Genomic DNA, 16,106 nt, shown 5'->3' with positions numbered 1-16,106 from the left:
CGGGGATTGGGCGCTGGGGTGGGTGCAGTGTGTACCCAGCCTGTATGGGTAGACACTGGCACACACATGTAGCAATGCTTCTGTGGCAGGAAGATGCAGGGATTGGGCGCTGGGGTGGGTGCAGTGTGTACCCAGCCTGTATGGGTACACACTGGCACACACATGTAGCAATGCTTCTGTGGCAGGAAGATGCGGGGATTGGGCGCTGGGGTGGGTGCAGTGTGTACCCAGCCTGTATGGGTACACACTGGCACACACATGTACCAATGCTTCTGTGGCAGGAAGATGCGGGGATTGGGCACTGGGGTGGGTGCAGTGTGTACCCAGCCTGTATGGGTAGACACTGGCACACACATGTAGCAATGCTTCTGTGGCAGGAAGATGCGGGGATTGGGCGCTGCAGTGGGTGTAGTGTGTACCCAGCCTGTATGGGTAGACACTGGCACACACATGTAGCAATGCTTCTGTGGCAGGAAGATGCGGGGATTGGGCGCTGGGTTGGGTGCAGTGTGTACCCAGCCTGTATGTGTACACACTGGCACACACATGTAGCAATGCTTCTGTGGCAGGAAGATGCGGGGATTGGGTGCTGGGGTGGGTGCAGTGTGTACCCAGCCTGTATGGGTAGGCACTGGCACACACATGTACCAATGCTTCTGTGGCAGGAAGATGTGAGGATTGGGCGCTGGGGTGGGTGCAGTGTGTACCCAGCCTGTATGGGTAGGCACTGGCACACACATGTAGCAATGCTTCTGTGGCAGAAAGATGCGGGGATTGGGCGCCGGGGTGGGTGCAGTGTGTACCCAGCCTGTATGGGTAGGCACTGGCACACACATGTAGCAATGCTTCTGTGGCAGAAAGATGCGGGGATTGGGCACTGGGGTGGGTGCAGTGTGTACCCAGCCTGTATGGGTACACACTGGCACACACATGTAGCAATGCTTCTGTGGCAGAAAGATGCGGGGATTGGGCACTGGGGTGGGTGCAGTGTGTACCCAGCCTGTATGGGTACACACTGGCACACACATGTAGCAATGCTTCTGTGGCAGAAAGATGCGGGGATTGGGCGCTGGGGTGGGTGCAGTGTGTACCCAGCCTGTATGGGTACACACTGGCACACACATGTAGCAATGCTTCTGTGGCAGAAAGATGCGGGGATTGGGCACTGGGGTGGGTGCAGTGTGTACCCAGCCTGTATGGGTACACACTGGCACACACATGTAGCAATGCTTCTGTGGCAGAAAGATGCGGGGATTGGGCGCTGGGGTGGGTGCAGTGTGTACCCAGCCTGTATGGGTACACACTGGCACACACATGTAGCAATGCTTCTGTGGCAGGAAGATGCGGGGATTGGGCGCTGCGGTGGGTGCAGTGTGTACCCAGCCTGTATGGGTACACACTGGCACACACATGTAGCAATGCTTCTGTGGCAGAAAGATGCGGGGATTGGGCGCTGGGGTGGGTGCAGTGTGTACCCAGCCTGTATGGGTACACACTGGCACACACATGTAGCAATGCTTCTGTGGCAGGAAGATGCGGGGATTGGGCGCTGCGGTGGGTGCAGTGTGTACCCAGCCTGCAATATGTCAGAGCGTGGGATAACGTAGGGATGTGACCAGGGAGTGTTGCAGACTGTGCACAGCTAACAGACATTACACAGCAAACCCTAACCCATCACTATCTAGAAGTCGGCAGGAATGACACAATCAGAGTTGCAGGCACTGGCACGATTCCGCCGATTCAGCTTTTAGATTTAATACGGCAATCATTTATAAGGCAAAACCAACCTGGCTTTAATCTATGGGCTAAACAACCAGAATCACGCCTGTTCCTGCAACTCGCAGTCTGTGGCCCAGGGGCCCTTGTTCCTTACTTAGATGAAGGCAAATCACAATGAGCATCAATGTGTACATATAGACCATTGTATCAAAAATCAGTGGCCAGAAGCGCATACTTCAGGATAACTATAATGTAATAATGAGCAAAGAGCAATGGAGTCCATGGGGATAAATCAGACCTGATCGCTAGGCAGCCATTTTTGTTGTCCTGCGATCAGATAGTCGCCGCCTACAGGGAGAGTGTATTTTCGCTGTGCACGTGTGTGATCGCACGTGTAGCAGAGCTGCAGAAACTGATTTTGTTGCTGCGATCACATCAGCCTGTCCGGGACCGGATTTGACGTCAGACACCCGCTCTGCAAACGCTTGGACACGCCTGCGTTTTTTCCAGACACTCCCTGAAAACGGTCAGTTGCCACCCACAAACGCCTTCTTCACGTCAATCTCCTTGCGAACGCCCGTGCGAATGTATCCTTCGCACAATCCCGTCACTAACCGGTGATCCCGGTTGCAGCGTCGGCGCAGTGCGCTGCATACGCAGTTCAGATCTGATTGCCCGCTGTGCGAAAATGCCCAGCAGCGATCAGATCTGAATTACCCCTTATGTACTAAGCCTTGTCTTGTCATTTTGCAACACCAACCTGTAACATGACAGTTATAACCTGATCGGTTGGTACTTTATCTCCGTCCACTTTCTCTCCAAGGCTTAGTACATAGACCCCATAATGTGAGCAACCTCTAATACAAGCAACTGGCTTAGCTGCTGTCACTGCTGTAGAAGGAAAGGCCCCGGCTCATCATTACCCCATGTTGCAGAATCTGCAGGATGACTCTGCCCCATCCACAGGCCAGGGTGGCCCCCCATGGTATGAGAGGCATGGCACTGACGTTATCCATATGTGGTGCCCACCTCTAGTGGGAGATGGTATCCCACCTGCACTACTGCAGCAGACATGGGGAGACCCCATGCTATGGAGCACACAGGGCGGTGACTCCGTAAGGTGACTCCATACCTGCAGCGTCTGTGGGGTTATATCAGAATACTGGATGCAGGCGGAGAGCGCTCCTGTATTCCCTGCAGCACAATGACTGCACAGATCTGTATTGCTGATCTGCAGAGCTGAGCATTCAGGGCCAGGCATGGGGGTGTTGGGGAGTAAATTCCAGCATGGAGGTGTGCCGGCCTCCCCCTGAGCAGCAGCAGGCTAAGCTATGCCAGGTATCTGAGATATGGAAGGGCTCAGGCCAAGGCAGCAGCATCTGGGCTCTGCTGGGTTTCTGCATTCTGAGGGAAACACAGATAAATTCTCTCTTTCTGCAAGTTGTAACAATGCTTCCTCGTAACATCTTCTCCCCACAGACAGAATGTATGAATTATGTGAAGGTCCTGCAGCAATATAATCGCACTCACCTGTTCACCTGCGGGACCGGAGCATTCCACCCGGCCTGCGGCTACCTGCACGTGGGGCAGCGCACCGAGGTGAGGAGACTGGGGGTACATGGGTTGGGGGCACTATATGAGGTATGTGATGTGAGGAGGCTGGGGGTACATGGGTTGGGGGCACTATATGAGGTATGTGATGTGAGGAGACTGGGGGTACATGGGTTGGGGGCACTATATGAGGTATGTGATATGAGGAGACAGGAGGTACATGGGTTGGGGGCACTATATGAGGTATGTGATGTGAGGAGGCTGGGGGTACATGGGTTGGGGGCGCTATATGAGGTATGTGATGTGAGGAGACTGGGGATACATGGGTTGGAGGCGCTATATGAGGTATGTGATGTGAGGAGACTGGGGGTACATGGGTTGGGGGCACTATATGAGGTATGTGAGGTGAGGAGACTGGGGGTACATAGGTTGGGGGCACTATATGAGGTATGTGATGTGAGGAGACTGGGGGTACATGGTTTGGGGGCGCTATATGAGGTATGTGATGTGAGGAGACTGGGGATACATGGGTTGGGGGCACTATATGAGGTACATGATGTGTGGAGACTGGGGGTACATGGGTTGGGGGCACTATATGAGGTATGTGATGTGAGGAGACTGGGGGTACATGGGTTGGGGGCGCTATATGAGGTATGTGATGTGAGGAGGCTGGGGATACATGGGTTGGGGGCACTATATGAGGTACATGATGTGTGGAGACTGGGGGTACATGGGTTGGGGGCACTATATGAGGTATGTGATGTGAGGAGGCTGGGGATACATGGGTTGGGGGCACTATATGAGGTATGTGATGTGAGGAGGCTGGGGGTACATGGGTTGGAGGCGCTATATGAGGTATGTGATGTGAGGAGACTGGGGGTACATGGTTTGGGGGCACTATATGAGGTATGTGATGTGAGGAGACTGGGGGTACATGGGTTGGGGGCACTATATGAGGTACATGATGTGTGGAGACTGGGGGTACATGGGTTGGGGGCACTATATGAGGTATGTGATGTGAGGAGACTGGGGGTACATGGGTTGGGGGCACTATATGAGGTATGTGATGTGAGGAGGCTGGGGATACATGGGTTGGGGGCACTATATGAGGTACATGATGTGTGGAGACTGGGGGTACATGGGTTGGGGGCACTATATGAGGTATGTGATGTGAGGAGGCTGGGGATACATGGGTTGGGGGCACTATATGAGGTATGTGATGTGAGGAGGCTGGGGGTACATGGGTTGGGGGCACTATATGAGGTATTTGATGTGAGGAGACTGGGGATACATGGGTTGGGGGCACTATATGAGGTATGTGATGTGAGGAGGCTGGGGATACATGGGTTGGGGGCACTATATGAGGTATGTGATGTGAGGAGGCTGGGGGTACATGGGTTGGGGGCACTATATGAGGTATGTGATGTGAGGAGACTGGGGATACATGGGTTGGGGGCACTATATGAGGTATGTGATGTAAGGAGGCTGGGGATACATGGGTTGGAGGCGCTATATGAGGTATGTGATGTGAGGAGGCTGGGGATACATGGGTTGGGGGCGCTATATGAGCTATGTGATGTGAGGAGGCTGGGGATACATGGGTTGGGGGCACTATATGAGGTATGTGATGTGAGGAGACGGGGTACATGGGTTGGGGGCACTATATGAGGTATGTGATATGAGGAGACTGGGGGTACATGGGTTGGGGGCACTATATGAGGTATGTGATGTGAGGAGGCTGGGGATACATGGGTTGGGGGCACTATATGAGGTATGTGATGTGAGGAGGCTGGGGGTACATGGGTTGTGGGCACTATATGAGGTATGCGATGTGAGGAGACTGGGGATACATGGGTTGGGGGCACTATATGAGGTATGTGATGTAAGGAGGCTGGGGATACATGGGTTGGAGGCGCTATATGAGGTATGTGATGTGAGGAGGCTGGGGATACATGGGTTGGGGGCACTATATGAGGTATGTGATGTGAGGAGACTGGGGGTACATGGGTTGGGGGCGCTATATGAGGTATGTGATGTGAGGAGACTGGGGATACATGGGTTGGGGGCACTATATGAGGTACATGATGTGTGGAGACTGGGGGTACATGGGTTGGGGGCACTATATGAGGTATGTGATGTGAGGAGACTGGGGGTACATGGGTTGGGGGCACTATATGAGGTATGTGATGTGAGGAGGCTGGGGATACATGGGTTGGGGGCACTATATGAGGTACATGATGTGTGGAGACTGGGGGTACATGGGTTGGGGGCACTATATGAGGTATGTGATGTGAGGAGGCTGGGGATACATGGGTTGGGGGCACTATATGAGGTATGTGATGTGAGGAGGCTGGGGATACATGGGTTGGGGGCACTATATGAGGTACATGATGTGTGGAGACTGGGGGTACATGGGTTGGGGGCACTATATGAGGTATGTGATGTGAGGAGACTGGGGGTACATGGGTTGGGGGCACTATATGAGGTATGTGATGTGAGGAGGCTGGGGATACATGGGTTGGGGGCACTATATGAGGTACATGATGTGTGGAGACTGGGGGTACATGGGTTGGGGGCACTATATGAGGTATGTGATGTGAGGAGGCTGGGGATACATGGGTTGGGGGCACTATATGAGGTATGTGATGTGAGGAGGATGGGGGTACATGGGTTGGGGGCACTATATGAGGTATTTGATGTGAGGAGACTGGGGATACATGGGTTGGGGGCACTATATGAGGTATGTGATGTGAGGAGGCTGGGGGTACATGGGTTGTGGGCACTATATGAGGTATGTGATGTGAGGAGACTGGGGATACATGGGTTGGGGGCACTATATGAGGTATGTGATGTAAGGAGGCTGGGGATACATGGGTTGGAGGCGCTATATGAGGTATGTGATGTGAGGAGGCTGGGGATACATGGGTTGGGGGCACTATATGAGGTATGTGATGTGAGGAGACTGGGGGTACATGGGTTGGGGGCGCTATATGAGGTATGTGATGTGAGGAGGCTGGGGATACATGGGTTGGGGGCACTATATGAGGTATGTGATGTAAGGAGGCTGGGGGTACATGGGTTGAAGGCGCTATATGAGGTATGTGATATGAGGAGGCTGGGGAAACATGGGTTGGGGGCACTAGATGAGGTATGTGATATGAGGAGGCTGGGGATACATGGGTTGGGGGCACTATATGAGGTATGTGATGTGAGGAGACGGGGTACATGGGTTGGGGCGCTATATGAGGTATGTGATATGAGGAGGCTGGGGATACATGGGTTGGGGGCACTATATGAGGTATGTGATGTGAGGAGGCTGGGGATACATGGGTTGGGGGCACTATATGAGGTATGTGATGTGAGGAGGCTGGGGATACATGGGTTGGGGGCACTATATGAGGTATGTGATGTGAGGAGGCTGGGGATACATGGGTTGGGGGCACTATATGAGGTATGTGATGTGAGGAGGCTGGGGATACATGGGTTGGGGGCACTATATGAGGTATGTGATGTGAGGAGACGGGGTACATGGGTTGGGGCGCTATATGAGGTATGTGATATGAGGAGGCTGGGGATACATGGGTTGGGGGCACTATATGAGGTATGTGATGTGAGGAGGCTGGGGATATATGGGTTGGGGGCACTATATGAGGTATGTGATGTGAGGAGACTGGGGATACATGGGTTGGGGGCACTATATGAGGTATGTGATGTGAGGAGACTGGGGATACATGGGTTGGGGGCACTATATGAGGTATGTGATGTGAGGAGACTGGGGGTACATGGGTTGGGGGCACTATATGAGGTATGTGATGTGAGGAGACTGGGGGTACATGGGTTAGGGGGCACTATATGAGGTATGTGATGTGAGGAGGCTGGGGATACATGGGTTGGGGGCACTATATGAGGTATGTGATGTGAGGAGGCTGGGGATACATGGGTTGGGGGCACTATATGAGGTATGTGATGTGAGGAGGCTGGGGGTACATGGGTTGGGGGTGCTATATGAGGTATGTGATGTAAGGAGACTGGGGGAACATGGGTTGGGGGCGCTATATGAGGTATGTGATGTGAGGAGACTGGGGGAACATGGGTTGGAGGTGCTATATGAGGTATGTGATGTGAGGAGGCTGGGGATACATGGGTTGGGGGCACTATATGAGGTATGTGATGTGAGGAGGCTGGGGGTACATGGGTTGGGGGCACTATATGAGGTATGTGATGTGAGGAGACTGGGGATACATGGGTTGGGGGCACTATATGAGGTATGTGATGTGAGGAGACTGGGGATACATGGGTTGGGGGCACTATATGAGGTATGTGATTTGAGGAGACTGGGGGTACATGGGTTGGGGGCATTATATGAGGTATGTGATGTGAGGAGACTGGGGGTACATGGGTTAGGGGGCACTATATGAGGTATGTGATGTGAGGAGGCTGGGGATACATGGGTTGGGGGCACTATATGAGGTATGTGATGTGAGGAGGCTGGGGATACATGGGTTGGGGGCACTATATGAGGTATGTGATGTGAGGAGGCTGGGGGTACATGGGTTGGGGGCACTATATGAGGTATGTGATGTAAGGAGACTGGGGGAACATGGGTTGGGGGCGCTATATGAGGTATGTGATGTGAGGAGACTGGGGGAACATGGGTTGGAGGCGCTATATGAGGTATGTGATGTGAGGAGGCTGGGGATACATGGGTTGGTGGCACTATATGAGGTATGTGATGTGAGGAGACTGGGGATACATGGGTTGGGGGCACTATATGAGGTATGTGATGTGAGGAGACTGGGGGTACATGGGTTGGGGGCACTATATGAGGTAAGTGAGGAGGCTGGTGATACATGGGTTGGGGGCACTATATGAGGTATGTGATGTGAGGAGGCTGGGGGTACATGGGTTGGGGGCACTATATGAGGTATGTGATGTGAGTACATTGGTTGGGGGCGCTATATGAGGTATGTGATGTGAGGAGGCTGGGGATACATGGGTTGGGGGCACTATATGAGGTACATGATGTGTGGAGACTGGAGGTACATGGGTTAGGGGCGCTATATTAGGTACATGATGTGAGGAGACGGGGTACATGGGTTGGGGGCACTATATGAGGTATGTGATGTGAGGAGGCTGGGGATACATGGGTTGGGGGCACTATATGAGGTATGTGATATGAGGAGACTGGGGGTACATGGGTTGGGGGCACTATATGAGGTACGTAATGTGAGGAGACTGGGGGTACATGGGTTGGGGGCACTATATGAGGTAAGTGAGGAGGCTGGGGGTGCATGGGTTGGGGACACTATATGAGGTATGTGATGTGAGGAGACAGGAGGTACATGGGTTGGGGGCACTATATGAGGTACGTAATGTGAGGAGACTGGGGGTACATGGGTTGGGGGCACTATATGAGGTAAGTGAGGAGGCTGGGGGTACATGGGTTGGGGGCACTATATGAGGTATGTAATGTGAGGAGACTGGGGGTACATGGGTTGAGGGCGCTAAATGAGGTATGTGATGTGAGGAGACTGGGGGTACATGGGTTGGGGGTGCTATATGAGGTACATGATGTGAGGAGACGGGGTACATGGGTTAGGGGGCGCTATATGGGATGTGAGGAGACTGCGGGTACATGGGTTGGGGGCACTATATGTAATATGTGATGTGAGGAGACTGGGGGTACATGGGATGGGGGTGCTATATGAGGTACATGATGTGTGGAGACTGGGGGTACATGGGTTGGGGGCACTATATGAGGTATGTGATGTGAGGAGACTGGGGGTACATGGGTTGGGGGCACTATATGAGGTATGTGATGTGAGGAGGCTGGGGATACATGGGTTGGGGGCACTATATGAGGTACATGATGTGTGGAGACTGGGGGTACATGGGTTGGGGGCACTATATGAGGTATGTGATGTGAGGAGGCTGGGGATACATGGGTTGGGGGCACTATATGAGGTATGTGATGTGAGGAGGCTGGGGATACATGGGTTGGGGACACTATATGAGGTACATGATGTGTGGAGACTGGGGGTACATGGGTTGGGGGCACTATATGAGGTATGTGATGTGAGGAGACTGGGGGTACATGGGTTGGGGGCACTATATGAGGTATGTGATGTGAGGAGGCTGGGGATACATGGGTTGGGGGCACTATATGAGGTACATGATGTGTGGAGACTGGGGGTACATGGGTTGGGGGCACTATATGAGGTATGTGATGTGAGGAGGCTGGGGATACATGGGTTGGGGGCACTATATGAGGTATGTGATGTGAGGAGGCTGGGGGTACATGGGTTGGGGGCACTATATGAGGTATTTGATGTGAGGAGACTGGGGATACATGGGTTGGGGGCACTATATGAGGTATGTGATGTGAGGAGGCTGGGGATACATGGGTTGGGGGCACTATATGAGGTATGTGATGTGAGGAGGCTGGGGGTACATGGGTTGGGGGCACTATATGAGGTATGTGATGTGAGGAGACTGGGGATACATGGGTTGGGGGCACTATATGAGGTATGTGATGTAAGGAGGCTGGGGATACATGGGTTGGAGGCGCTATATGAGGTATGTGATGTGAGGAGGCTGGGGATACATGGGTTGGGGGCGCTATATGAGCTATGTGATGTGAGGAGGCTGGGGATACATGGGTTGGGGGCACTATATGAGGTATGTGATGTGAGGAGACGGGGTACATGGGTTGGGGGCACTATATGAGGTATGTGATATGAGGAGACTGGGGGTACATGGGTTGGGGGCACTATATGAGGTATGTGATGTGAGGAGGCTGGGGATACATGGGTTGGGGGCACTATATGAGGTATGTGATGTGAGGAGGCTGGGGGTACATGGGTTGTGGGCACTATATGAGGTATGTGATGTGAGGAGACTGGGGATACATGGGTTGGGGGCACTATATGAGGTATGTGATGTGAGGAGACTGGGGGTACATGGGTTGGGGGCGCTATATGAGGTATGTGATGTGAGGAGGCTGGGGATACATGGGTTGGGGGCACTATATGAGGTATGTGATGTAAGGAGGCTGGGGGTACATGGGTTGAAGGCGCTATATGAGGTATGTGATATGAGGAGGCTGGGGAAACATGGGTTGGGGGCACTATATGAGGTATGTGATATGAGGAGGCTGGGGATACATGGGTTGGGGGCACTATATGAGGTATGTGATGTGAGGAGACGGGGTACATGGGTTGGGGCGCTATATGAGGTATGTGATATGAGGAGGCTGGGGATACATGGGTTGGGGGCACTATATGAGGTATGTGATGTGAGGAGGCTGGGGATACATGGGTTGGGGGCACTATATGAGGTATGTGATGTGAGGAGGCTGGGGATACATGGGTTGGGGGCACTATATGAGGTATGTGATGTGAGGAGGCTGGGGATACATGGGTTGGGGGCACTATATGAGGTATGTGATGTGAGGAGGCTGGGGATACATGGGTTGGGGGCACTATATGAGGTATGTGATGTGAGGAGACGGGGTACATGGGTTGGGGCGCTATATGAGGTATGTGATATGAGGAGGCTGGGGATACATGGGTTGGGGGCACTATATGAGGTATGTGATGTGAGGAGGCTGGGGATATATGGGTTGGGGGCACTATATGAGGTATGTGATGTGAGGAGACTGGGGATACATGGGTTGGGGGCACTATATGAGGTATGTGATGTGAGGAGACTGGGGATACATGGGTTGGGGGCACTATATGAGGTATGTGATGTGAGGAGACTGGGGGTACATGGGTTGGGGGCACTATATGAGGTATGTGATGTGAGGAGACTGGGGGTACATGGGTTAGGGGGCACTATATGAGGTATGTGATGTGAGGAGGCTGGGGATACATGGGTTGGGGGCACTATATGAGGTATGTGATGTGAGGAGGCTGGGGATACATGGGTTGGGGGCACTATATGAGGTATGTGATGTGAGGAGGCTGGGGGTACATGGGTTGGGGGTGCTATATGAGGTATGTGATGTAAGGAGACTGGGGGAACATGGGTTGGGGGCGCTATATGAGGTATGTGATGTGAGGAGACTGGGGGAACATGGGTTGGAGGCGCTATATGAGGTATGTGATGTGAGGAGGCTGGGGATACATGGGTTGGGGGCACTATATGAGGTATGTGATGTGAGGAGGCTGGGGGTACATGGGTTGGGGGCACTATATGAGGTATGTGATGTGAGGAGACTGGGGATACATGGGTTGGGGGCACTATATGAGGTATGTGATGTGAGGAGACTGGGGATACATGGGTTGGGGGCACTATATGAGGTATGTGATTTGAGGAGACTGGGGGTACATGGGTTGGGGGCACTATATGAGGTATGTGATGTGAGGAGACTGGGGGTACATGGGTTAGGGGGCACTATATGAGGTATGTGATGTGAGGAGGCTGGGGATACATGGGTTGGGGGCACTATATGAGGTATGTGATGTGAGGAGGCTGGGGATACATGGGTTGGGGGCACTATATGAGGTATGTGATGTGAGGAGGCTGGGGGTACATGGGTTGGGGGCACTATATGAGGTATGTGATGTAAGGAGACTGGGGGAACATGGGTTGGGGGCGCTATATGAGGTATGTGATGTGAGGAGACTGGGGGAACATGGGTTGGAGGCGCTATATGAGGTATGTGATGTGAGGAGGCTGGGGATACATGGGTTGGTGGCACTATATGAGGTATGTGATGTGAGGAGACTGGGGATACATGGGTTGGGGGCACTATATGAGGTATGTGATGTGAGGAGACTGGGGGTACATGGGTTGGGGGCACTATATGAGGTAAGTGAGGAGGCTGGTGATACATGGGTTGGGGGCACTATATGAGGTATGTGATGTGAGGAGGCTGGGGGTACATGGGTTGGGGGCACTATATGAGGTATGTGATGTGAGTACATTGGTTGGGGGCGCTATATGAGGTATGTGATGTGAGGAGGCTGGGGATACATGGGTTGGGGGCACTATATGAGGTACATGATGTGTGGAGACTGGAGGTACATGGGTTAGGGGCGCTATATTAGGTACATGATGTGAGGAGACGGGGTACATGGGTTGGGGGCACTATATGAGGTATGTGATGTGAGGAGGCTGGGGATACATGGGTTGGGGGCACTATATGAGGTATGTGATATGAGGAGACTGGGGGTACATGGGTTGGGGGCACTATATGAGGTACGTAATGTGAGGAGACTGGGGGTACATGGGTTGGGGGCACTATATGAGGTAAGTGAGGAGGCTGGGGGTGCATGGGTTGGGGACACTATATGAGGTATGTGATGTGAGGAGACAGGAGGTACATGGGTTGGGGGCACTATATGAGGTACGTAATGTGAGGAGACTGGGGGTACATGGGTTGGGGGCACTATATGAGGTAAGTGAGGAGGCTGGGGGTACATGGGTTGGGGGCACTATATGAGGTATGTAATGTGAGGAGACGGGGTACATGGGTTGAGGGCGCTAAATGAGGTATGTGATGTGAGGAGACTGGGGGTACATGGGTTGGGGGTGCTATATGAGGTACATGATGTGAGGAGACGGGGTACATGGGTTAGGGGGCGCTATATGGGATGTGAGGAGACTGCGGGTACATGGGTTGGGGGCACTATATGTAATATGTGATGTGAGGAGACTGGGGGTACATGGGATGGGGGTGCTATATGAGGTACATGATGTGAGGAGACTGGGGGTACATGGGTTGGGGGCACTATATGAGGTATGTGATGTGAAGAGACAAGGGGTACATGGGTTAGGGGGCGCTATATGAGGTATGTGATGTGAGGAGACTGGGGGTACATGGGTTGGGGGCACTATATGAGGTAAGTGAGGAGGCTGGGGGTACATGGGTTGGGGGCACTATATGAGGTATGTGATGTGAGGAGACTGGGGGTACATGGTTTGGGGGCACTATATGAGGTATGTGATATGAGGAGACTGGGGGTACATGGGTTGGGGGCGCTATATGACACATGTGATGTGAGGAGTCTGGGGATACATGGGTTGGGGGCACTATATGAGGTATGTGATGTGAGGAGACTGGGGGTACATGGGTTGGGGGCACTATATGAGGTATGTGATGTGAGGAGACTGGGGGTACATGGGTTGGGGGCACTATATGAGGCATGTGATATGAGGAGACAGGAGATACATGGGTTGGGGGCACTATATGAGGTACGTAATGTGAGGAGACTGGGGGTACATGGGTTGGGGGCGCTATATGAGGTATGTGATGTGAGGAGACTGGGGGTAAATGGGATGGGGGCGCTATATGAGGTACATGATGTGAGGAGACTGGCGGTACATGGGTTAGGGGGCGCTATATGAGGTATGTAATGGGAGGAGGCTGGGGGTACATGGGTTAGGGGGCGCTATATGAGGTACATCATGTGAGGAGACTGGGGGTACATGGGTTAGGGGGCGCTATATGAGGTATGTGATGTGAGGAGACTGGGGGTACATGGGATGGGGGCGCTATATGAGGTACATGATGTGAGGAGACTGGGGGTACATGGGTTAGGGGGCGCTATATGAGGTATGTAATGGGAGGAGGCTGGGGGTACATGGGTTAGGGGGCACTATATGAGGTACATGATGTGTGGAGACTGGAGGTACATGGGTTAGGGGCGCTATATTAGGTACATGATGTGAGGAGACGGGGTACATGGGTTGGGGGCACTATATGAGGTATGTGATGTGAGGAGGCTGGGGATACATGGGTTGCGGGCACTATATGAGGTATGTGATATGAGGAGACTGGGGGTACATGGGTTGGGGGCACTATATGAGGTACGTAATGTGAGGAGACTGGGGGTACATGGGTTGGGGGCACTATATGAGGTAAGTGAGGAGGCTGGGGGTGCATGGGTTGGGGACACTATAAGAGGTATGTGATGTGAGGAGACAGGAGGTGCATGGGTTGGGGGCACTATATGAGGTACGTAATGTGAGGAGACTGGGGGTACATGGGTTGGGGGCACTATATGAGGTAAGTGAGGAGGCTGGGGATACATGGGTTGGGGGCACTATATGAGGTATGTGATGTGAGGAGACAGGAGGTGCATGGGTTGGGGGCACTATATGAGGTACGTAATGTGAGGAGACTGGGGGTACATGGGTTGGGGGCACTATATGAGGTAAGTGAGGAGGCTGGGGATACATGGGTTGGGGGCACTATATGAGGTACGTAATGTGAGGAGACTGGGGGTACATGGGTTGGGGGCACTATATGAGGTAAGTGAGGAGGCTGGGGATACATGGGTTGGGGGCACTATATGAGGTACGTAATGTGAGGAGACTGGGGGTACATGGGTTGGGGGCACTATATGAGGTAAGTGAGGAGGCTGGGGGTGCATGGGTTGGGGACACTATATGAGGTATGTGATGTGAGGAGACAGGAGGTGCATGGGTTGGGGGCACTATATGAGGTACGTAATGTGAGGAGACTGGGGGTACATGGGTTGGGGGCACTATATGAGGTAAGTGAGGAGGCTGGGGATACATGGGTTGGGGGCGCTATATGAGGTATGTGATGTGAGGAGGCTGGGGGTACATGGGTTGGGGGCACTATATGAGGTATGTAATGTGAGGAGACTGGGGGTACATGGGTTGAGGGCGCTAAATGAGGTATGTGATGTGAGGAGACTGGGGGTACATGGGTTAGGGGGCACTATATGTAATATGTGATGTGAGGATACTGGGGGTACATGGGTTGGGGGCGCTATATGAGGTACATAATGTGAGGAGACTGGGGGTACATGGGTTAGGGGGCGCTATATGAGGTATGTGATGTGAGGAGACTGGGGGTACATGGGATGGGGGTGCTATATGAGGTACATGATGTGAGGAGACTGGGGGTACATGGGTTGGGGGCACTATATGAGGTATGTGATGTGAAGAGACAAGGGGTACATGGGTTAGGGGGCGCTATATGAGGTATGTGATATGAGGAGGCTGGGGATACATGGGTTGGGGGCACTATATGAGGTATGTGATGTGAGGAGGCTGGGGGTACATGGGTTGGGGGCACTATATGAGGTATGTGATGTGAGGAGGCTGGGGGTACATGGGTTGGGGGCACTATATGAGGTATGTGATGTGAGGAGACTGGGGATACATGGGTTGGGGGCACTATATGAGGTATGTGATGTGAGGAGACTGGGGGTACATGGGTTGGGGGCACTATATGAGGTAAGTGAGGAGGCTGGGGATACATGGGTTGGGGGCACTATATGAGGTATGTGATGTGAGGAGGCTGGGGGTACATGGGTTGGGGGCACTATATGAGGTATGTGATGTGAGGAGACTGGGGGTACATTGTTTGGGGGCGCTATATGAGGTATGTGATGTGAGGAGGCTGGGGATACATGGGTTGGGGGCACTATATGAGGTACATGATGTGTGGAGACTGGAGGTACATGGGTTAGGGGCGCTATATTAGGTACATGATGTGAGGAGACGGGGTACATGGGTTGGGGGCACTATATGAGGTATGTGATGTGAGGAGGCTGGGGATACATGGGTTGGGGGCACTATATGAGGTATGTGATATGAGGAGACTGGGGGTACATGGGTTGGGGGCACTATATGAGGTACGTAATGTGAGGAGACTGGGGGTACATGGGTTGGGGGCACTATATGAGGTAAGTGAGGAGGCTGGGGGTGCATGGGTTGGGGACACTATATGAGGTATGTGATGTGAGGAGACAGGAGGTACATGGGTTGGGGGCACTATATGAGGTACGTAATGTGAGGAGACTGGGGGTACATGGGTTGGGGGCACTATATGAGGTAAGTGAGGAGGCTGGGGG

General features: G+C 53.0%; 1 protein-coding gene across 2 annotated transcripts in view; it reads left to right on the top strand.

Moving 5' to 3' along the window:
* LOC134958666 (semaphorin-3B-like) overlaps positions 1–16,106 on the top strand; it is an 87,877-nt gene that overhangs the window by 30,918 nt on the left and 40,853 nt on the right. For both annotated transcript variants that reach the window (XM_063941402.1, XM_063941403.1), the window contains exon 6: positions 3,199–3,318. In XM_063941402.1, coding sequence (XP_063797472.1) covers positions 3,199–3,318 — 120 coding nt within the window. The remainder of the gene's footprint in view (positions 1–3,198; positions 3,319–16,106) is intronic.

This window comes from Pseudophryne corroboree, chromosome 9 (genome assembly GCF_028390025.1).
Source record: "Pseudophryne corroboree isolate aPseCor3 chromosome 9, aPseCor3.hap2, whole genome shotgun sequence".
Taxonomy (NCBI): Eukaryota; Metazoa; Chordata; class Amphibia; order Anura; family Myobatrachidae; genus Pseudophryne; species Pseudophryne corroboree.
The sequence above is the reverse complement of the archived record's forward strand: the minus strand, read 5'-3'. Positions and strand labels throughout refer to the sequence as shown.